Here is a 25,001-nt window from a genome sequence, read left to right as displayed (position 1 = left end):
GATGCTTTCCTGAGCTGACACTGCTTCTCAAAGAGACACAGCCAATCACTGAGTCATGCTAGATGCCTCCAGACAGGCTATACACAGTTCAGTCATGTCTCAGAACAGTCCATGGAAGGGAGGCATGGAGACAGAATTTACCTGCTGGCTCACCTCAGTCTCCCATTTCCCATAGGTCAGAGTTCACTCCATGTGGAGTTAAGTCACCCGTATTTCCCTGTTGCATTACCTCGCTGGGAAAACCAGATCCCACACCCATTGGTTGTATTTGAGTTGAGGAACAGTGAGAAAAACCAAAGAGTCTAGGCCTCAGCCTCCAGAAAGGGGACCACTTGGGCCCACACAGAGATGATTGCCATAGCAACACAAGTGGCAGAGAGTCCAGGAGACAAGTGAGGTTGAGAGAGTGTGAAGAGGAGACGGAGGTAGGTCTAATGCACAATGAGCTTGTAGAGTCCATTGACAAAAACCCAGACGGGAGTGGGAACCGCATTTCCATCCTTAAGACATTAGCATTTCTGTCATGATTGCTTAGAAAACTCACGCTGGAAGCTATTGCTAGTAACAAAACCTCTGGAGCAGACACTATTACTTGCCTACCCCAAATTCCTTCCACTAATGAGTGGTTTATATAATAAGGGCACAGGCCTCCTTACTTCCCCTCCTCCACCCTCCCACCTCAGAATGGACGTCTGAAACTACCTCAGTGATGACTTTGGCTACAGCTGGAAAGACTCAGTAAACCTTTGCCATTCTATATAAACAGGAAGCCAGGAAGGGATAGGAGCACTGCAGAAACTTCTATAGAGAATTATTTGAAAAAGTCCTGCCCGAACAGTACAGCTGGGCAACATCTTGCCTTTCTTTTTCCTATGGAAACTCTGTTCAAAGCACACACAAATCACAAACACAAATGCGACAAAACACACACACACACACACACACACACACACACACACAGCAAAATTTGCCAGTTTCACTAGCCAGGGTTAGTTTTGCAATCAGTTCTAAACCCCAGCAGGACAAGCGTCTCTGCGCCACATTTGAGGAACTTGGGACAACTAAAACAAATGGCCAAAATACTGCGCAGAATAGACTAGTGTTTCTGTTGCCCAGCCAAGAAGAACCCCCAGGAAGTGAGTGCGAAAGGGAGATTTGGGAGGTTCTTCTTCAAGGGTGAAAAACACAACACTTTCTCTTACTGTTCAACTGCAAATATTTCTTGAGACCCTTCTATGTTGATAGTTCTCATCGATACTGGAAGAGGGATGACATGAAGTATAGAACCCAGTTCTCACCTTCTGGGAGAGAAAAAGTTCTTCTCTTTGTTTCTCCTTGGCCCTTAAATAGAACATTCTCCTTTACACTTTTGTGTCCTCAGGAAAGTGGTGGACAGAAGCTTTCACCCTTCACTCCTCTCCTGGTGAGACACGCATAGAGACAAAAATCTAACATCTGTTGATCTTCCATCAGGTGGTAGAAATGTCACTGATAGAAATGACCCCTCCTCTCGCATGTGACTTTCTGGAGATATCCTGCCCACGGGGGGAATTCCTAGGCCTTGCTGTCTCTTCCCTGTTATAAGCATACCAGAGTGGGTCTTCCTTGCCCTGCAGGAGAGACCTGCAGTTTTCTGCTTGCTCCCTCTTTGCTTAGGCAATTAAAGGTGAAAATAGTAGAAAGATTGATGTGGGCCTTAGTTCTAATGCGAGGCCCCCTTTCCTGCTTCTGCTGTCACCGCGTGAAGAACAGGCCATGACTAAGCCAGTAATTCAAGGACGGTGAGATACATGTAGAGCAGACATGCACTCAACCTACAGTTGGAGCTGCCCAGCTGAGCCCAGCCGAAGTCGGCAAAGCCATGCCAGCCAACCTGCAGACGTGTGGAAACTAAATGCTGATTATTATTTGCCACTGAGATTTGTGGATTTTTTTGCAGCAGTAGCTAATTGACACAGAAACTGGTGGTTCCAAGTAATTGAACAGCTAGAGTCTGGTTCCAGTTGAGTCAGTGGTAAACTCACAATCCAAAAGCTGATAAGCTCAGACCAGTTACTTGCCCTCTTTGTGTCTGCATATCCATTACACGGGGATAACACTATTTCATATTCCTTAGAAGGTTGTTGTGAAAATTCGATTTCTTAATACACTCAAAGTACGTGAAGCAATCCCTGCAGCACAGTAAGCGTGCAGTAAATGTTTTCCAACATTTTATCTAACGGTAAAGCTGATGTTTTATTCTTGCACATGAATACAGATGTTACAGTCAACTTGCAAAACTTCTATCAAAAAATCCTGCAGGGATTTTGATTAGTATTGCGTTGAATCTATAGAGCAAGTCAGAGAGAGCTGGCATCTAAGTATTGAGTTTTCCAATCCATAAACATGACCTATCTCTCCGTTTATTAGGTCTTCTTTAATTTCTCTCAGCAATGTTTTATAATTTTCAGCAGTAAAGTCTCATAACAGTCTTTTCGATTTACACCTAAGTATTTCCGATTTTTATATTTTGAATGATATTTTTCTTCAATTTCCAGTTATTCATTGCTACTATACTACATTCTGTATCATGCAAACTTGCTAAACTCACTTTTAGTTTTAGTAGCTTTCTGGTAGATTCTTTTAGATTTTCTATGTGGATGAACATTTCATCTGTTCATAAATACAGTTTTATTTCTTCCTGTTCAATCTTTATGCCTTTTTTTTCTTGCCCTCTTGCACTAGCCAGGACCTCCAGTACAGTGTTGAATAGAAATGATCAGAGAAAATATACTTGCATTATTCTTGTTCTGAGGAAGAAAGTATTCAGTCTTTCACCGTTAAGTTTAGCTATAAAGGAACTTCCCTTCTATTGCTAGTTTTCTGAGAGTTTTTATTTTAAAAAATGAGCGTTGAATTTTATCAGAAAATCTCTGCATTTATTGAAATGATCATTTTTCTTTTTAAATATGTTAATATGGTAAATTACATTGATTGCATTGAAGGATACAGCCTTGCATTCCTGAGATAAACCCCACTTCTTCATTGTGCAATATCATTTTCATACCTTGCTGGATTTGGTGTGCTAATAATATCTTGTTTGCTGTATGCGGGATAGATCCCCAACCAGGGATCGAACCTGTGCCCCCTGCAGTGGAAGTGCCGAGTCTTAACCACTGGACCACCAGGGAAGACCCTATAGTTTCCTTTTTTTTAAATTAATTAATTTATTGATTTATGGCTGCGTTGGGTCTTCGTTGATGCACGCGGACTTTCTCTAGTTGCGGCGAGTGGGGGCTACTCTTCGTTGCGGTGCGCGGGCTTCTCACTGCGGTGCGCGGGCTTCTCATTGCGGTGGCTTCTCTTGTTGCGGAGCACGGGCTTTAGGCGCACGTGCTTCAGTAGTTGTGGCACGCGGGCTCTAGAGTGCAGGCTCAGTAGTTGCCGTGCACGGGCTTAGTTGCTCCTCGGCATGTGGGATCTTCCTGGACCAGGGCTCGGACATGTGTCCCTGGCATTGGCAGGCAATTCTTAACCACTGTGCCACCAGGAAAGTCCCCTTATAGTCTTATTATGTCTTTATGTGGCTTTGGTATCAGGATAACACAAGCCTCATAAAATGAGTTGAGAAAATTTTGCTGCTCTTCTATTTGATTGAAGAGTTTGTATAGCAGTGGTATTATTTCCCTAAGTGCTTGGTAGAATTCTCTAGTAAAGTTTTTTTGTGGGGGAAGAAGGTTCACTATGAAAGAAATTTTTTAATAGCTATACACTTATCCTGAGTATAACTTTGGAGCTTTTGGAAATTTGTGCCTTGATTGAGCTTTTGGTAATTGATGCCTTTCAAAAATTTTCATCTACTTTATCAAATTTATTGGCATAAAGCTGTCCACAGTATTTCCTTATTGTCCTTTTAATGTCTGTATGATCTTTAGTGGTGTCTCCTCTTTCATTCCTGGTATTGGTAATTTGCATCTTTCTTTTCTTCCTGATGAGTCTGGGCAGAGGCTTATAAATTTTATTGATCTTTTCAAAGAACCAACTTATGCTTTGATTTTCTCTGTTTTTTCTGTTTTCTGTTTTGCTGATTTCTGCTCTTATTTTTATTACTTCCTTCCTTCTACTTGCTTTGGATTTAATTTGCTCTTCTCTTACTAGCTTCTTACAGTAGAAGCATGGCCCATTGATTTGAAAGTTGTCTTTATTTCCAACACAACCATTTAATGCTATAAATTTTCATCTAAGCACTGTGTTATCTGCATCCCACAGTTCTTGATACGTTCAGTTCCAAGTATTTTCTAGTTTCCTTGGTGGTTTCTTCTTTAACACAAGGATGCTATTCTTTAATTCATATATGGATCGTGCATCTGTCTTTCAGTTGATTCAGAATGCATATGACAAAGAGTGTGTTTTATTAATATCCTGCACCCATTTACCTACCAGGATCAAGCTGTGAGGTCAGGCATAAGGGAATAGCACCTAGGTGTGGAAAGCCAGTTGATCCTATAGACACCATACATCAGAATCACTGAAGTAGTTTTGTTTTTAAATACAGATTCCTCAGAGACTCTACTTCAGTATATTTGAAGTGTAGGTGTAGGGATCTGCATTAAAAAAATAAATAAACCAAGAATAACTCCGTAGGTAACTATGATGTTCAGCTAGATTTGATAACTCTTGTTTGGGTGTAGAGAGAAAGTGCTTTCTACAAAGCCTGGATTAGAGCCAAGAAAGAGAAGCAACTAGGGTGCAACGTCTAAGGAGGAACTCACTCTCAAGGTTTCAGGTGTACACTTGCACACATCTGTGAGTGAATGCCACCTTACATTTTGTGCCTCTGGCAGCTTTCTTGCCTGACCCTAGTCCTGGTTTTCAGCGTTCAGAAAAAGTGCAAGTAAGCAGGAGTTCCTGCTCTGCCTGATTCCCCGTCTCACCTCACTCCCAAGCTTGCTCTCCAAACTACCCCAATTTAACACCAGGTCACTTGCTTGTCAACCTTGAAGCAACATTGCTGCCAGTCCTGCATTCCTAGCCAATCCCAGCACCCACATTTCTATCTTATGCCTCCTTGGTGACCACGTCTCAGTCTTGTATCACCATCTCCTAAAAACTAAGCACATACTGCCTTCTTCCCGCCTCCTTTCCCGAACTTGAGAATGAGTTTCTTCCAAGTCTGTTCATAAGTCAGTTGTTTGGGATTTGAAGGATTTCAGTTTAATTCTAAGGCTGGTGGAAAGCCACTGGGAAATCACTGAAGAGTTTTAAGCGAGCATCTTAAATGCCACGTGTTTGTTTAGTTCCCCTCTTGTTTCAAAGAAATAAATCTCTGGTTTTCTGTTTGCAACGATTTTCTTTTTCTGAAATCTCCAAATGTGAACATTCTTTGAATGCTTTGATTAAAGATTTCCAAATGGTTTTGAGAAAACAATGAAATAAAATTTAGAGGAATCACAGCAATGTTCAAAGGCAATGTAGAACACTTAGTTTGATTTACAAAGTAATTCTTCGAAGCCTCAGAGATTTCTAAAATCTACTTGATGACTGCCAGGAAAAAGAGAAAGCACAAACTGTCATGTTAAGTACTTTTAATGCCGCATCAGCTTTGTCATAAAAATGTTGTATTTCCATTGCTCTGACGTTGTATACATAGAAACATTTGTAAATTCTGAAAACTGCGTCTTCTATTTTCATTGGTAGAATATTGCAGCTTGTTTGTACACAGTTAATTATAAATCATGTATGCACCTTGTTAAGTTCCAAGTATACTAAAGATTTCTCAATTTTAGTAAGAACGTTGTTTTTACCGTCATGCTGTACTGCACCAATATTTGTATTTTAACCATTACCCTCAAAACAATTTTATCTTCAAATGTTAAACTTCTCAAATGAATTTACTAAAAATAATGGCAGATGTTTCACCTTTGACAGAATGAATCTCCAAAAGCTTCATTTGATTCCATGAATTGGATGAAAATATCAAATTATAATTGGAATGAACTAATTTTTTGTTCAAAGGACACTAATACAAAATGTATCATTTAACTCTTCGTGAACTTCTTCATCTTCTGATGGAACCAACACGTTGACAGCTCTCGTTTCACTTTTTCTATGTGCACAAGAAAACTTGGAATGCAGTTCAGCCGTTTGATCTATATGAAAATACATGCTCCATGAAGTGATATGTAAATACCCCTAGATGTAGACAAGAAGGATCCCTGCCCTGGGCCATGAACTTTAGGGGGCCTGGCCCATCACAAACACATGAAAACTAACTACATTTAAAAACTCGTGGGGGACTCCTCTGGTGGCGCAGTGGTTAAGAATCCACCTGGCAGGGGACACAGGTTCAAGCCCTGGCCCGGGAAGATCCCACATGCCGCAGAGCAACTAAGCCCATGTGTCACAACTACTGAAACCCACGCTCCTAGAGCCCGTAAGCCACAACTACTGAAGCCTGCATGCCTAGAGCCCGTGTTCTACAGCAAGAGAAGCCACCGCAATGAGAAGCCCGCGCACCGCAACAAAGAGTAGCCCCCGCTCGCCGCAACTAGAGAAAGCCCGCGCGCAGCAACGAAGACCCAATGCAGCCATGAATTAATTAATTAAAAATAAATAAATAAAAACTCGTGGACAGCCCTGTCGCTCGTGATCCAAAACTCAGTACCGGTAGACTATGAACCACAACCCTAAACGTCCACACTCAAGGCTAACACCTTTCAAAGCTCAGGAATCTCTTTTCCACAACTCTTCCCCAGTGTTCTAGAAACAAAAAGCAACTGCATGCAAATGCTGTTGCTGAAATCAAAGACAGAAACAGTTTTAGACTGCAAGGAGGAGCTGAGTGGTACAGGGACTTATGTGAGAGAAAAGGCAAATTAATTTTTCAAATGTTTCCCTGCAGATAGCAAGAATGCAGGAGATTTATGCATAACCATATTATTTCCAATTAGTCCTGAGCATCCATTGCCTTGCTTTTCTTTTTGTTCCACCTCTTGGTTCCAAAGGTACTGATGAGTTACTATGTATTAGTAATGTTTTCAATGTTCAACAATTCATAATATTCTTAAATTGGTATGTGTCTACCTATATCCATACACATAAATATATTTAGTTTTATATAATTATGTGTAAGTATATATAAATCTAGCTATAACATGGGTGAAGCATGCTGCAGATTCTTTAAATTTGTAACTGGATAGACAGTGAACCCTAGAATTGTGAATTTTATATCTTTATAAAATTCCTTAATACAGTTGGACTTTAAATTTCAATTTCAGACTTAAATTGGGATATTCACGTTTCTTAATTTTGATCATAAAATTTGATGATATTCATGAATTATACTTTGTATTTCCCTTTTAATTTTAATTGATAATTTTGACTATTTTAGAAGAAAAACACCATTTTTGAAAACATGAAAAGTAACTTAATTTTTTATATTTTAAATTCACTTTAATTTACATATTTAGATGAACATATATTCAAGTTTTATACATTTCAGATAATTAGATTTTAGTTTTTAATCTTTCAGATCTTAACTGTCAATAGAAAAAAGTTATGTGAAGATCGCAAATATAAGTATGTAATTAGTGGTTTTGCTGAAGTGAAGGGAAAAAAACTATAGAACAAATATATATAATAAATCATGTGTTACGTATTACTTTACTTGTATTACTCATCTAAACTTTGACAGCCCATCAAGGCAACATTCAGATGTGCTCAGTATTTAAGTTCAGTCATCTGTGAGTTTTTGCCAACTCCATATAAATACCGTAGCTTCACACATTTGGCGGGGGGGCAGTCATTATGAAGGTATTTTGTCAAGGTGGGAGCATAGAACATATTTTATTTAACAGTTTGCTAGTTTGATTTATCTCTCGTAAATATTTAAACCTAATGGAATGTGGGCCTTCATTTGTCCTCTTGCCTGGGGCCCACAAGTGTCAGGAAGAGCCAGAACCCACGTCTGCAGCTGCATGTGGTAAATCACCACCATCTCCAGGCAGTCTCCCCACAGTGGCAGTTACCTCTTGAAGCACATGATAGTGCTTCTTCAGCAGCTTTGGCTTTTCTGTTTCCCACGTGGTTAGTGGTGTCTCTGTGGCCTCCATGGCAGGTGAAAAATGAGCACCAACAACTTTGTGCAGGTCATATACTCAACATCAACCTACTTGAGAGGTGAAAACTCAGTACTTAATTTTTCATTTAACATTCCCTTTAAGTTTGATGTCAAAATGTTTTATTGCAAAAACAACAAAAAAGAAGCATTAGCAAATAATACAGTAAATGAGGAAATAGACATAGTTTAGCACTGTACAATAAACAACAACACCACTGTAGCAAAAGCGCTGAGACTGGGCTTGCCTGGTGGCGCAGTGGTTAAGAATCCGCCTGCCAATGCAGGGGACACGGGTTGGAGCCCTGGGCCGGGAAGATCCCACATGCTGTGGAGCAAGTAAGCCCGTGCGCCACAGCTACTGAGCCTGCGCTCTAGAGCCCGCGAGCCACAACTGCTGAAGCCTGCGTGCCTAGAGCCCATGCTCCACAACAAGAGAAGCCACCGCAATGAGAAGCCCTCGCACCACAATGAAGAGTAGCCCCCACTCGCTGCAACTAGAGAAAGCCCACACACAGCAAGGAAGACCCAATGCAACCAAAAATGAAGGCAATTAAATAAATAAATTTATTTTTTAAAAAAGCATTGAGACTACTCTGTCTACACTCCGCAGCAGTGTAGACAGTGTAGCAGTGTAGACTACTCTACATTTCCCACTGGTACTGCCAAGAGGTGGCCTCTGAGCATGAATCACAGCAACTGCCTGGCACACAAAGAGGATGGCAAGGACAGTAGCTTCAAATATCTCTCCAACCACCACCCGAGACGGGAGGGGCTTCGATTCCTCTACCGGCTAAAGTCTGAACCCACTTGGTTTTATCAGGGAGCCACCTGCAAGTTCCCCTTCGTTAAAAGGCAGGTATTAGCTACCTTGCATCTAGAAAGGGTCAGGAAAAGAGAGGTAAGCTATCACTGGTCTTGTTCCAGATTTAACCACATGATGAAGTGAGACCTCTGCTCAGTGAATATGCCTCTCACTACTAGACAAGACCATGGCAGAAGCTGGAAGCACAAAATGGAAGTCTACCAGACTCACCTAGGCTTAAGTTAATGCTTTGTAATTACAATACTTAATTTATAAATGAAAAACCTAGGGCAAATGCTAAACTGGGCAGAATCCCAGGACAACAGGTGTAAATCGAAACTGTCTCAAGCCAACTGGCACTTACATTCACTCTGAATATTCCCCCCTGATTGATTCTCCAGGATACAGCCAAGGTGGCCTTTCTAAAGCGTGACCCTGATCGGGTCAATCCTCTGTTTACAAACTCTTCGATTACTTTCCACTACCGTAAGGTTAAAATGCAACCCCCTTGACGAAACAGGCTATCTGGACTCTGCCCAGCTCAGCTTTGACCCCTTCCCCCTACATTCCTCTACCGGACCTGAGCTGAATCTCACCTGATTTTTCCTCTTCTAATGATATCCCTCCTCGCCTGTGACCTTTCTTCGGCTGACTGACAGTTATCCATCCATCAAGATATTTTAGCCATCCTCTTTCCTGGTAAGATTCCATGGCCTCTCTCTTCTAGTCAGCCTGTCCATCCCCTCTTCCCCCATGGTGCATTTTGAATGTTTCCCACACAAGGTCTGTATCACGAATGCAATCTTCTGTTTATCACTTCCACCTCCTCTGTGAGCACCTTGAAGATAGGGACCTGTCACTTCTGTATCCTGAGCACTGAAACATTGCACTAGTATACATGGAGTTGGGTTGGGTTGAACACAACTTGAAAATAAATATTTAGAGCCAAAATATGGAGAAATGTTAATGCCTGGCTGATGAAATTATGCTTTGCTAGATGGCTGATAAAGATAAATGGGGAGATTTTGAGCAGAAGAAGGCATGTTGACAGTATTATTTTAGGAGACTCAGTCTGGAGGTGTCTGGAGGATGAATCGAATTTCCGCTCTCACATGCTCCCCACCAGTAATGTTCCCAGTAAGCACCCTCGCATTCCCTCTCCGCCCACTCCATCTGAGCCTATCAAAGTAACTAACACATGAGAATATGGAAGGCGTTTCTAAGTCAACATTTTTCATTTTTAGTGAGTAAATGTTAATATCCTTACTGTATAAAGCAGGAACTCGTAAATAAACATGAAAAATACCAACATCAATTGGACCACAGAGAAAGGACATAAATAGGAATGTCACAAAGGAAGAAATTGGGCCAAGTAAGCAAAGAGACTGCAAACTAAATTAATAATGAGATGCCAATTTTGCTTATCAAATTGTCAGAAATTATAAAACGTATAATAGCGTAGGCAAGGCTTTAGGAAAATGGCACTCTTATACGTTAGGAGTGGAAGTTAGGTTTCTGGGAAGGAAAAAATTTCAGAGATGAAGTTAAAGATATATTATACTAGACATTCAGAACATTTATATTCACTCAGAAATTTGCAAAGAACTGAATGGCCAACAGTAAGGGAATAATTAAATTATGATAGTCTAATGATTCTATTTTATACAGTTATTTAAAATCATATTATAAAAGAATATTAGATACTTAGGGCATTTCATGTTTATATTATAATGTTTAGTTTAGAAAACAGGATATGAATATCTACACACAGAGTCACACTGAATGCATGTTTCGGCTGAATATCGTGTGACTGACCGTTAAAATTGATATTTGGCTGAAACCAAATCTCACCATCACAGAATGAACTTCTGAGATACAAGAATAAATTAGAACTTTTATCCAAAATTTAATTAAAATTGCAATTTCATTATAAAATTTTTAGTAGTCAAAAAATTTGAAGTTGCCGTTACAGTATCAAAACAATAATTTAGGGTATTCAATAAATGCTCACTTTCACCTGAGGTGGGTGGAGAAACGAGATATTTTCATGTAGCTCATTTTTTTTTTTTAAATAATATTTATTTATTTATTTATTTATTTATTTATTTTTTTGCTGTACGCGGGCCTCTCACTGTTGTGGCCTCTCCCGTTGCGGAGCACAGGCTCCGGACGCGCAGGCTCAGCGGCCATGGCTCACGGGGCCCAGCCGCTCCGCGGCATGCGGGATCTTCCCACACCGGGGCACGAACCCGTGTCCCCGGCATCGGCAGGCGGACTCTCAACCACTGCGCCACCAGGGAAGCCCCATGTAGCTCATTTTTTAAACGTAATTTCCTCTTATCTTCATGTTCTTTATGTTCTTCATTATGCAGGGACTGAGGATGATATCTCATGAATGTTGTTATGTGTGATTTTAGAATTTCTTCTTACATTATTATTACACTTTTATAAACATCTGTTGACTCGAAAAGGATATAATGAAGTCCCTAAAGTTACTAAGCTAACGCACTCTCTTAATATTCCTATTTTCTGTACATTTATTTATTTAGCTGAGAGTTCTTAATCATTTTGTAGTTAAAATTAACAGATCTTACAATCTTACAATAATAAATATACATCTAAACTTCACCTGATGAGTAAAATTTCAACACAGAGCACACCTAAGGTGTTCACTTTAAGTTATATTTAGTATGCTTAACTATTTTTAAAAGAAAATAACCAAGTAAATAATCAAAATCAAATTAATATAACATGTCTTCTTCATGATATAGTTTGGTCTTGCTTTTTTATCTAATCTGATCACCTCTTCCTTTCAACTGGGGTATTTAGATCATTTACGTTTAATCTTACTGTTGATACAGTTGGGTTTAAATCTACCATCTTGCTATGTGTTTTCTATTTGTCCCATCTGTTCTTTGTTCCTTTTTTCCTCTTTTTCTGCCTTCTTTTGGATTGAGTTTTCTTATGATTACATTCTATCTTTTTCATGTGCTCATTAGCTAAAACTCTTTGCTTTGTTATTTTAGTGTTTGTTTTAGGATTTACAGTACATGTCTTTAACTTATCACCATCTACCTTCAAGTAATATACCACTTCATGTATAGTATAAGAACCTTGCAATGACATACTTCTACTTCCCCACTCCTGGCCTTCAGGACTCAGAATGTACAAGATTCTGTGTCTCTTGTCCGTTAATTCCTCTTCCACTTTCACTCAGCTTCACACATTCCAGTAATACAATCTTCCTTCTGATATACTCTGACCTTATGAGACTAAAAAAAAATCCTCAGTGTGGTAGGCTGAATAATGGCCCACAAAGATAGCCACATCCTAATCCCTGGAACCTGTGAATGTTATCTAATATGGCAAAAGGAACGTTGCAGATGTGATTAAGCTGAAGATTTTGAGATGGTGAGATTATCCTGGATTATGTGAGTGGACCCTAAGTAAAATTACAAGGGTCCTTATAAGAGAAAGGCAAGAAGGTTAAGGGGGACAGTAGGAGATATGATGAGAGAAGCAAGAGGTTAGAGAGAGGCTAGAGGTTGGAGTGATATGAGGAAGGGGCCCACAGCCAAGGAATGCAGGTGACCTCTAGAAGTTGTGAAAAAGGCAAGGAAACAGATTCTCTCCTGAAGCCTGAATACAGTCCTGCCAACACCTTGATTCAGCCCAGTGAAACTGACTCTGGACTTCTGACGTCTAATCTCTAGAACTGTAAGGAAATGAATTTATGTTGCTTTAAGCCACTAAATTCGTGGTAACTTATTACAACAGTATTAAGAAATGAATACAGATTACATCACAATTTTGAAATATTCCATGAAGATTCTATTATATATAAGCACATTTCCATCAGAAGACCAAAAACATAAATATCCTAACTGCAAGGCAGTTGTCCTAATAGACCTTGTTTGGTTGCAGTGAACTGGAGCCATTCCCTTTTGCATGAATAAGGGAAAGTGGTAACTGTAAGAATACAACAGGCAAGCCCTCAGACAGACATCCAAGGAGGACATAGAGTCTCGTCAGGCCACTAAGAGGCAGCAACTGGCATGCTGGGGACAGAGGCTAATTCTGGGGCCTCTCATGCCCCCAGAGAAAAGTCTTATAACTTTTCAATTCAAGACTCCATCCACTACAGAGTCTCTCTCTCTCAATTCTTTTGTCTCAGTTGGTGACCTGATTACACCAGCCAGCTTGTGATTGGTTGCCCCAAATCAGGTGTCCACTCCCAGCCTAATCAGCTGAGGCCAAAGGTTACACAGTACAAACATGGCAGCCTAAGCTCTCCCCTTCCTCAAGGACAATTTCAAAGAGGGGTGAGTTCCACGGGCATCCTAAAATGGGCCTGACACACATGTGTAAATAAATACAGTATGAAAGGCCAAAGCTGTGAGCCCTGTTTCTCTTTGGATAACTTTTCAACAGGTGACTAAGTCCCAGAGGCTTGGAAAAAGATTAACATTTGTACAGCACCTCTTAGAAGTCAAGGAAATTGGGGCAATAATAAGCAACTCTTATCATAATTACTCACCTTAACTGACCTATAAAGCAGCTTGAAGGGAGAGTATTAAAGGGTGTGAGGAAAAAAGAGAAAGTGGGATATAAACGGAGAATAGAAAGGGGAAAGGGAAAGGAAGGACTGTTTACTGAACACCTGTTGTGTGCCATACAATATTATGGGCACTTCCCACAGGTTTTCTGGTGTGTTCGTTTGACAAGGTGTAGAGGAGAGAAGGAAGAACTTAGGAAAGAGTAGGAAAGTTTGAAAATTTACTCTCCCCACCACTGGTAAATGCCGCTGCCTGTTTTCCCACAGCGTGGATTTATTTTAAGACAACTCGCTATTTTTATATTATCTGTAGAGCAAATCTCAGTTATCAGAAAATCTTACGTGATAAGCAAGTTCTTCTAGTTTAAGGTGCAAAACATTTTTTAAAATTTTAATCAGTTCACATAGATGAATCTCAAGCATTATGCCAAGGGAAAGAAGCCAGACTTGAAGGGCTACGTACAGTAGTTACACAACTATATACATTTCTTAGAATTCATAGCACTATACACACCTAAACAGGATGAATTTAACAGTATGTAAATTATGCCTCAGCAAACCTGTTTAAAATGTTTTCATCAATTCAGACTGAAATATTTTGAAATCTTATTACCTACTGTCTTACATTTTCTACCTCTAAACATAACCTGACCATTCTTTGTTGCTTTGGGATTTGAAAAGAATTAGGAATTCCAACGATTGTTCTCCTCTGTGTAAAACTGATGCCCTCAGAGTCAATTTTGCCCAAGACTAAATGGTCCCAGATTGCTGCGCTTTTTCAGTCCGTGTGACTGCTTTATAATTTTTCTTTCTCCCCCCCTTCCTATAAGTCATCAGCGGTGACACACACCCCAGCCCCACTCCACTCCCACCCCTACCCTGGAGTGTACTTTCCCAAAACAGCAATTCGAGTTTGCTGCTTCTAATCTGTTGTGAACTGTGGTGGGTAGGAGTGAGGGCAGATAATCGTGTGGATAAGAATTGTGTGTTCAGTACAAATAAGTATGTGCTGAATAAGGGTCTAGGAGGGTTCCCTACAATAAAATGCACCAGCTTTTGTGCACGGATTGAGTGATCAATCTACTTTAGCCACTCAGAGGCCCGTTTTACTTATTTATTAGTTCTCGCCCAAGTTCCTGAAAGGTCAGGTTGCTACATCCCTGCATTCATTTGAGGTGAAGCGTTATCACAGTATTTTACTCATACACACACTCATACATACATATTTACACGCAACAAACTACTGAAACAGCAAGGAGAAAGGAAGGAGCCAGAAGAAACAGTCCATTCTGGGTAATTCAGAACAGGTACAGCATGGAATAGAGTCAAAAGGGGGACAGTTACACATATATTATATACATATACACATATATTATATATAAACTATAATATATATTATAGATATAATATATACATATATACACGCATACATATATATACATACACACATACATATATATATATCTATGTTTCTTGAGTTAGACAGAAAAGATGTGGTTCACTGCCCACAGGAGGCTAAGGTCACATTTTGAGTCAACCAACTGATAACGTCAGGAAAGCATTTTAAAGAAGCACAAACAGTAGGGGCTGTTTTCTATCTCTTTCTCAAACAGGGCATTTGATTAACCTTTTTTCTAAGATAAGAGAATCAATGACATGCATAGCCTGCTGCACGTGTATCTACTCACGAGGGAACCGTTTAAAATCTTTATAAAAATAAGGTGATTTCTACACTCAGGAGTCTAGACGGAATTTTGTTAATTCACTCTCAGAGGACATAGTAATTAGTGCAATATTTAAAGGGACAGGAAATAGTAATGAAGCTTTGGAGTTCTGCTGTAAAAAGGCATAATGACTAGAATATAGAATTTCAATTCTTGGCTTCTCTTCCCTGTGCTAAAATCTCCACAATTGAATTTGTAGATGACTTTAGTTTCATGAGTCAGACGTCCTCAGTTTGCTTCTCTATCTGTTCTGTAATTGCTACCAATTTCAGAATAGCCTGTAAAAATGAAGGCGTTCATTTCAGATTTATATCCTCCTAATATTTTTGAGCTTCTCTTTTAAGTTTCAGGCGCTGTGCAGGTGTTTTTAATCCTCAAAGCATAGGTACTGACATCTTCTCCATTTTATAGCTGGACAAACTAAGGCTCAAAGAGGTTTCAGTAGATTTCCCAGACACACAAAGCTAGTAAGCTGGGAGCTAGAGTCTGAAGCAGGGCGCTGTGCTAATGTCCTTGAACTCATTGACGTCACTTTTACTAAATAAAAGGTAGAGGCCTCATTTCCTTTAAGTTGTCGTAGCAGAGAGTCTCTACTGAGTCTTTATCTTTGTGTATTTTAAAACTTAATTTTGGGACTTCCCTGGTGGTGCAGTGGTTAAGAATCCGCTTGCCAATGCAGGGAACACGGGTTCGAGCCTGGGTTCGAGCCTTGGTCCGGGAAGATCCCACATGCCGCGGAGCAGCTAAGCCCGTGTGCCACAGCTACTGAAGCCCGCATGCCTAGAGCCCGTGCTCCAGCAACAAGAGAAGCCACCGCAATGAGAAGCCCACACACCGCAACGAAGGGTAGCCCCCGCTCGCTGCAACTAGAGAAAGCCCGCATGCAGCAACGTAGACTCAACGCAGCCAAAAATAAATACATACATAAATGTATAAAGAAAAAAAATTAATTCACCTCTGGTGCCTCCGCTCATCTGAATTATTATTCTTTCATCATTTTATTTGGGCCAACAAAGTATTTTTCATCAACGTGAGCCACAATCTGCTATATCCAGGAATTTTTCATTGTCTCTATTATGTGCCAAGCTCTTCAGAATCCTCCTTTCATTGTGAAAACGTCCATTTTAAAACCTTTCCAAGTATGAAGCTGGCCACCTCAAGACTCAGCTTTATAACCCTCACCAGAAGAAAATTGACTGAATCTTCCTTTTCTGAAATGCTGAGAAGTCCTCTCTTCCCACATCAGTTCACGTGATCATCAAATCTTAAGAAGAAAAGAACTGGACCGTTTTAACAGTTTCAGAGGATTTTTAAAAAGCAAAGGAATAGGAATATCTAATACAACCCCTTTGGTTCATCTTTTATGCTTTTACATGATTTTTTTTTAATTTTGTGTCTTTACCAGTGCTATGCCTCGGTTTCCAAGTGACTCTCTGTAGAAACACAGAGCTTTGAGGAACCTTTACAGAGAAAGAAGTGAAGGCCCAGAGAGCTGTTTTTTGGCCTCACACGTTGATGTGAGAGCCAGTCGGGAGAGACACCCCAGGCCCCTCTCTCCCGCTCTGCCACAGGGTTGCCTCATTCCCACTGGTTTTCTCCTGGTACCTGGTTATCTTCAGGCTCCCTGTCAAACTGCTCACAGAGAAAGCTGTGTCTGCGCTTCCCTAGCAGAAACGGCTTCTGAAGTTATAATAGGTACCGATTTGCTTCCCTTGATGATACTAAAGCACCACCCTGCTGGTGTTAACTTTCCAGATCATCAGATAACGAATTGAGTCACCTCTGTGTTCCCAGCGGCTAGGCCATCCACTTGCTGACTAATGAGAAATTCAATGAAGGGCAGGGAAACGATTCTGGGGCAGCAAGTCAGAGGAGCAGAGATCGATTCTTTGGTACAGTCGTGCTTGTTAGGTCAAGGCGAACCGCCCCCTTGCAAAAAAACCTTAACGGGAAAAGAGAAATGAGAATTCCTTCTAGCTCTCGTGAGTCTTGTTTTAACTTACACATCTTGGAAAAATGAGAAACTGAAATGAAAGGGAATGAGAGCAAGGAGAGAGAGTGATTACCCTTACCCTAGGGGACAAGAGGAAGTTCAAAGCAGAACAGCAAGTCCAAATTTTTGTCCCTCCCCTGTAAAGAGCTGGCTCTCCTTTTCTGGAAGCCGGCAGGCTGCTCCAAGCAGTTGGCCACCTGTGAAATATTGCCCCGTGCTGGGTTTTCATCAGGAAAAACAAACACACGTCAAGTTTCCTCATGTGTAAAATGCAAAACACAACCTGTACCTCAGAGCGCTATGAGAATGGTGTGATATAACAAATGTGAATGTGCCCCAGCACAGGCCTGACCCAGAGAACGTGCTCCTTGAATGTTAGAGCATGTGGTGGACACAGAGCCCCCTTCTGTGAAGGGCTGGTCGCCCCCGCTGCTGGGAGTGCTGGCAGGGGTATAAAGGCCTGACCATTTGGGCCCAACATAGGACAACTTGGATGGGCCGTTTAGTCACACCGCTCCCAGTGGGGTTGGCCTCATCTGTCGCCAGGCCTGCTTTGCAAGTCAGCTTCTCCCTCTGTCCACTCCTGCTTCCCCCTGCGCCCTTCCACAGGTGTTGACTCGCAGGGCATCCATAGTAAACATCCTGCCCACTAAACTCTGTCTCAGGGCCTGCTTCCCGGGCAACCCAACCTGCAGTAGGAGAGTATGGAATTCAGGGTTTAAAATGGTGTGTAGCTCTGGCTGGTACTAATACAGCTTGTGCAAACCTATTACCAAAAGATTTATAAAGCACCAGAAAAATACCCCTAAAATGTATGATGACTTTCAAAAGCTAACTCAAGTTAGTATTACTTGGCAAATGGGACCAGAAAATTAGCCACTGGGATAATTGACTCTTTGGGCAAACATTTCCAGCTATAGGCTGCACTTCCTATATCTACCAATTCATTTTCAGATCTATTTGAGAGCTAAATGCATCTTTTAAAAATATAAGAAAATATGTGATTGAATATTTGGCTGATTTCTGTCTTTTATGCATTTTAAAGTAATTTTCACATGATTGTTTAATTTTCTCTATTTTTGAGAACTTAAAAGTTATAAAAATACAAAGAAAAATGTAACAAACTCCTATAGCCCCATCACCCCAAATTAATAGCTGTTGATATTTTCTAATGTTTGCTTCTGGTCATTTGTTTAAAATTCACATGCATGGTATTTCTCATTAGTTTGAGTACTTGAATTCAAATAAGCAGAAAAAGGATACACTGGTTATTGGGCCATTAAAGTAGAGAAGGAAAGTCTGGAGATGGCCTCATAAGACAGGCAAGTACAAGGGCAACTAGACTGTAGGTAGCACAGCCAAGTTATGGCACAAGAACAGTCTTATTTGGAGCCACCGCTGGTCCTACCACACCTGCACACTAGACATCCCCACCTCTGGACTCTCAATATGGCTCTTTCGACCCTGAGTAATTTTTCAACTCTTCCTCAATCTTGGCATCACTCTCTCAAGATTCAAAGTCCATTCAAATGTCCTGGGTCATGACGCTCTAGCTGTCAAGGTTGGGGAGAGGGTATATCTAACCCCCCTTGCAGAGACAAGACCCTGTCTCCCCAACTGACTCAAATAATGGAGAGTGTCAGTTACTAAGCTATTTTTTTCCCTCGGCTTCAAACCCTGTCTCCTCTATACCACTTTGTGATGCTGAGGCTGAGATTCTGTAAACCGCATTTCTCCTTTGCCAGCTGCTCTCTATATTGACTGCCAATAGAGGATTCTAGAAGAAAACTAGAAGTCTGGGGAAGAAAGAAAAGTGAAGGCTTCTTCCTGTTTACTTCCTGTGCCTGTCAGCATTAATCTATTAATGCTTCTTCGCCCCAGCAGTGGTGATTCACACCAGTAGTAGTAGTAGATTCCAGACTGCAGTTTTTCCAAGGTTCCCAGAACAAGGTCCTCATGCATCCTTTGAGCTCAAGGACACCAGGACCAGCCAGTCAGCCCCACTTCCTCACAGGTCCAAGTCCAAGCCCCGTGGGGCCCCTGCTCCAAGCCTCTAAGGTTTAAACATTCTAACCTTCTCCCTCTGCTCTTTCATTCCTGGGGGTGGTGGTCCTTAGTGTCTCCTCTTCGGTGAATTGCCGAGCCATATTTTATGTTCATTACTATTGTGTTATTTGTCTTTTCCTTATTGATTTGTAAGGCTGCTTTGTATATTCTGGGTACTCATCATTTTTGAGTGTCTTCTGTTGTTCATCATATGGCTTTTAACATTTTTGTGATAGCATGTGCCAAACAGACATTTTGTATTTTGATGCACAAATTTATTCATCTTTTCCCTTTTGCTTTGTGCTTTTTATGTCTTGTTGAAAGAAAGAGAGAAGAAGGCAGAGACGGAGGGAAGACGGAGGGAGGGAGGGAGAGAAAGAAGAAGGGAATGAAGCAATCTAACCCAAGATCATCCACTCATTCATTCACTGAATGAATGTTTATTGAGTGTCTGTGTTGTTCTTTCTTCTGCTGTTACTTACAGCAATAAATAAGACAGACAAGGCCTGCCCTTGTGGAGTTTACATAAATATAGAATTGACTGTGGGGAATGAAGGTGCTGTGAAGGAAAGTAAACAAGTGTAAGTGGATAGACAGGGACAAGGGAGCTACTTCACCTAGGGTGGTGGGGGGATGCCACTCTGAGCAGAGACCTGGAAGGAATGAGGGAGTAAGCAATGCACGTATCAGGGGCAGAAGCTTTCCAGACAGAGGGAAAACTGGAGAAGAAGCCCTGAGAGGGCACAGACATTTGCGGTGTTGCAGGAGCAATTGGCAAGGAAGCCAGTGGGGCTGGAGTCCAGCGAGCAGGGGCAGGTGGTAGGAAATGAAGCGAGAGAGGTAGGCAGGGCAGGGGCCTCCTGGGGGCCACTGTGGAGAGGCAAGAAAGAGACCTTATCTTACTCACAATTTAAAAGAGTCACTGTGTTCTCCAGTACCGAGGACAGGTTGCGGGGGAGGCATGCGAGAAACCAGAGAGATTAGTTGGAAGGGACCACAGTATCCAGGCAAGAGATAATAACTGCATGAACTAGGTCATCAAGATCTTCTTCTTACATTTTCTTCTCTTTTTGTGTGTGTGTGTGTGTGTGTTTTTGCGGTACGCAGGCCTCTCGCTGTTGTGGCCTCTCCCGTTGCAGAGCACAGGCTCCGGATGCGCAGGCTCAGCGGCCATGGCCCACGGGCCCAGCTGCTCTGCGGCATGTGGGATCTTCCCGGACCCGGGCACGAACCCGTGTCCCCTGCACCGGCAGGCGGACTCTCAACCACTGCGCCACCAGGTAAGCCCCATTTTCTTCTCTTTTGAAACATTGTTTTGCTGTTGTTTTAACCTTTAGGACTTTAATGTAGCAGAATTTACTTGGGGACATGTTGTAGGAATCTAATTTTTTTTAACATCTTTATTGGAGTATAATTGCTTTACAATGGTGTGTTAGTTTCTGCTTTATAACAAAGTGAATCAGCTATACATATACATATGTCCCCATATCTCTTTCCTCTTGCGTCTCCCTCCCACCCTCCCGATCCCACCCCTCTAGGTGGTCACAAAGCACCGAGCTGATCTCCCTGTGCTATGTGGCTGCTTCCCACTAGCTATCTATTTTACGTTTGGTAGTGTATATATGTCCATGCCACTCTCTCACTGCGTCCCAGCTTACCCTTCCCCCTCCCCGTGTTAGGGATCTAATTTTACTTTTCTCCATATGGAGAGCCAATTGTCCCAACACTGTTTATTGAATATAGTTGGTCTTTTTCCCAATTGATTTGTGAAACAAGCCATTTTACATATCAGTGGCTCTTTGGGGGCAAGGTCTCTATTCTGTTTCATGGATTAGTTTGTCTATTCCTGTGCCAATACCATTCTATTCAAATTGTCGTAATTTTGAATTATGTCTCGATATCTACAAGGATGGGTTTCTTCTTTCTCCCCACTGCCATCTTTTGTTCTTTTTCAAAATTATTTAAGATTTTGTGCACTTTCATTGTTTCATATTAAATTTAGAATCAGTTGTTGTTGAGTCCCCCACCCCAAAAAATCCTGTAAAGGTTTTTGCTTTTAATTACACTAAATATATAGCTTAACCTAGGGAGAATTTACATCTATAGAGTATTAAGTCTTCCTAAGTGTAAATGTAGCAAGCTTTCCATATATTCAGTCCTTCAAAAAGTTTTTTTTGTAAATTTATTTATTTTATTTTATTAATTTTGGGCTGCATTGGATCTTCGTTGCTGCCCACAGCCTTTTTTTAGTTGTGGTGAGCAGGGGCTGCTCTTCATTGAGGTGCGCGGGCTCTAGGCACGCGGGCTCGGTAGTTGTGGTGCATGGGCTCAGTCGTTGTGGCACACGGGCTTCAGTAGTTGTGGCATGTGGGCTCAGTCGTTGTGGCTCACGGGCTCTAGAGCACAGGCTCAGTAGTTGTGGCGTACGGGCTTAGTTGCTCCACAGCATGTGAGAACTTCCCGGACCAGGGCTCGAACCCGTGTCCCCTGCATTGGCAAGCGGATTCTTAACCACTGCACCACCAGGGAAGTCCCCCTTCAATAAAGTTTAAAATTTTTCTCCATAGAATCCTCCCAAAACTTTATAATTTGTTATGAACTTCTGTTTTCCTATTGAGTTTTCTATTGGTTACTCCTGGTGACAAAGAACTTTATTTTTAGGGTCAATAAAAACTCTAATCAAGCATACAAAAGGCAGACAAGCAAATACAAAAAAAAGGTGGGCAAAGGACATGAACAGGCAATTCTCAGGAGAAACACAAATAACCAATTAACACAGTGAAGCTATTCAGCCTAAGTAGCAATCAAAGAAAGGCAAATTCAAACAACCCTGAGATAATCATTTTACACCTGCCAAAGTGGAAACGTTTGTTTTCACATTCCTGTGCTTACTCTGTTTCGAGGGTAATACTAACAGGCACTCTTATACTCTGCTGGTGAGAGTGTGATTGAGGAAAAAGAATGTAGCACAAGATTTCAAGAATTTTAAAAACTGTACATTCCCAATCCTAGGGATTCTGACCTGAGGGAAAAGTCAAAGATTATTGGGGAAAAAATGCTCATCAAAGAGCCATTTCTGATAACAAGAACCTGAAAGAACCTAAATCTCTGACACCAGCAGAATAGTTAAATAAAGGATGTTACAGCCTCATGATTAAATGGTGCAGCCATTATCATAACCATGTTTGAAAGATCTTTAATGGCTGAGAAAAATGCTCCTGATGAAATATTAAATGAAAAAGGGAGATATAAAGCTGTAATCTCTGTTTTTAGTATATATTAGACTAGAGAAAATACATCAGAATAGAACAGAATTTCTCTCTTTATAGTGGATTACCAGTGATTTTTATTTTTTGTTACAGCTATTTCTGTTTCCTAAACTTTCTACAATGTGCATGTGTTGTTTTTTAGAAGCAGGACATGAAAATGTTAAGTAAATAACAAAGTCTCAAAACTGCTATAAGAAACTGGAAGTGTGAAAGGACCCACCTTGAATTCTCAGTTCACTTTTAAATGTTCGGTTTATTATATGTAATAACAGACACTGCCCGTGGACAGACTAGTCTCTGCTTGGAAGGGCAAAAAGCTGGTTTTAACAATTTAGCTCCTAATGAGGAGGGGTCTACTTCGTAGTCTTAAGATCCTTAATCAAAGTTAACGCAGCAGTGAGATCTGAGAGCCACATAGTGTCAAGAATAGGGGCTTTGTCAGCGTATCTTAAAATGCATAGGATTTCTTTAAACCAGGAACTCTATAGTTCTAAAGTATACGTATTGTTCACTCATCCACTCGATAAATATTTTCATGCATATTTGGTTCTAGACTTTAATATAATGTTGGCATATTAAGAGAGATGAGTTTGTTGTGATTTTAGCAAAAAAACAAACGATTTTTTTCTAAGGTTTATGTTGTGACTTGGTCCGGTGTCCAAGCCCAGCATATCCGCAAATATAATCCCACACACAACCTTTCTGGGGAATGTAATTCACTCCTCCTCGCCCTTGCAGCCAGGAAAGATTTCAGAGTATCCTTTTACACTTACGTGGAACTGCCTCCCAAGATATTTTTATCGTATCCTCAAAACCACTCATCTCCTTTGCATTTGCCTTTTATACTCATAATAACTTCGACTCTTTCCTCTTTCTGAAAACAAGGAAGTTCCCTTGATATTTGTGTATTTATTTTGCTAGGAAACAAACTGGAATTAAGCCCACGTTTCTATTCAGTGTCAATAGAGCTCATAAAGAGACCAGTTTCCCCCTCGGTTTAGGCCTCTTGGTCAAATTTACTCAGCTTCCCAGTCGGCAATCCATCCCACTCACAAACGCTGGGCTTCTCCAGAGAATAAATAACCTAGGCTGGGAGCTCGGTGACTAATCGTGTTTGCCCAGCCCTCACCATTCCCTCATTAAACAGCTTTTAAAATTCAGCTTCCTCTGTCTACCAGTGAGTAACTGAAATACAGAGGCTCTCCATCCCAAGCTCCAGTCTAAAATGGCACGCTCCTCTTGGCCCTTGCCCGGGTCCGCATGGGCACGCAGGCACTCTGTTGATGTGCTGTGTGTCCTCGCTCAGCGTTTGCCCAACTGGACAGACTCACGTCTGTCCTGATGTCTGCCCGCATCAGTAGTGTCTACATTCAAATGCAAGCCCCTCAGCCAGCAAGTACAGAGCCAAATGAAGGATTTTTATGCTCCCCCAAACGATGAGGCTACTTAGGTGAGGCATCTAGAGGCAGAAAGGAGAATGGTGGTTGCCAGGGGCTGGCGGCAGCGGGAGTTGGGGGTTAAGGTTTAAGGGAGGACAGAGTTTCAGTTTGAGAAGATGAAAAAGTTCCGGAGATGGATGGTGGGGACGGTTGCACAGTAATGTGAATGTAGTTCATGCCACAGAACTGTGCACTTAAAAATGGTTAAAATGGTAAATGTATGTGATGTATAATTTACAACATTCTTTAATAAACCAAGTCGATGGAAGGTTAAAAAAAAAGGAAAAAGGAAAAAGCAGCCTCGTTTCTCTCCTGTAACCCAAACCCTCTTATCTAGATGCTGCCACTTAACATTCCAGATGGGTGAGCTCTTAGATTTTCAGAGTTCCACACCAGGTCAACTGGTGAAAGGGAGCTCTGAAGAAAGGGAGAGAAGGGAGAGTTAGAGGCACACGCTGCCCAGGAGAGCCTGCAAGGAAACTGCACAAAAAGTGCACTTGGGCTCCGCGATTCCTGCAGGCTCACTTTCCCGCCACTGGCTTCCTAGGTCCTGATTACGCAGATGGCCTTGTTTCTGCAATTCGTCTTGTTTGGGCGTGAGCGCCTCCATCCCCAACTTCAACAGAGTTGATTCTGTTTGCCCACCAGCTTCACAGACTGCAACCCTGGGTGAAGCACGTAGTTTCCCCACCTCCCACCCCGTCCAGGCCCTTGGGATCCCGCCCCAGCTGTGCCCTCCCCAAATAGCAGGGGAGACAGGATGGGACAGGTAAAGAGCAGTGGGCATTCAACTGTGCGTTTCTCTGAGCCTTTGCCCCAATTCCTAAGGAAAATTCCTAAAGTAAAAATGGAATTTTTGCTGGAAGAATTTTTAAGTCAAGCAAATCTGCCACATTCCTTAAACGACAGCTGCGGTAAGTACAGCTACTGTGTTGTTATGCAACATTCAGCCAATATTGGCACAACTGAGCACATGGGTAAAACATGAAATGCTTTCCCTGTTTTCCATGTTTTGCCACAAAATTCTGTTGAGAAAAGTCTGTGACTCTCCCCTGTCTGTCACTTCTGCGGGCTC

At 41.4% G+C, this 25,001-nt stretch overlaps 1 protein-coding gene across 2 annotated transcripts in view; it reads left to right on the top strand.

Moving 5' to 3' along the window:
• The window catches only part of RPS6KA3 (ribosomal protein S6 kinase A3), a gene marked incomplete at its 5' end in the record, with an annotated part of 313,574 nt that overhangs the window by 94,294 nt on the left and 194,279 nt on the right, over window positions 1–25,001 (top strand). The window contains one exon of one of the 2 annotated variants that reach the window (XM_079910436.1): window positions 20,326–20,498. In XM_079910436.1, the coding sequence (XP_079766562.1) occupies window positions 20,391–20,498 (108 nt within the window). Of the gene's footprint in view, window positions 1–20,325; window positions 20,499–25,001 lie in introns of those variants that run through there. The other variant, XM_079910440.1, reaches the window with a different exon arrangement.

This window comes from Stenella coeruleoalba, assembly GCF_951394435.1.
Source record: "Stenella coeruleoalba genome assembly, chromosome: X".
Lineage (NCBI taxonomy): Eukaryota > Metazoa > Chordata > Mammalia > Artiodactyla > Delphinidae > Stenella > Stenella coeruleoalba.
The sequence above is the reverse complement of the archived record's forward strand: the minus strand, read 5'-3'. Positions and strand labels throughout refer to the sequence as shown.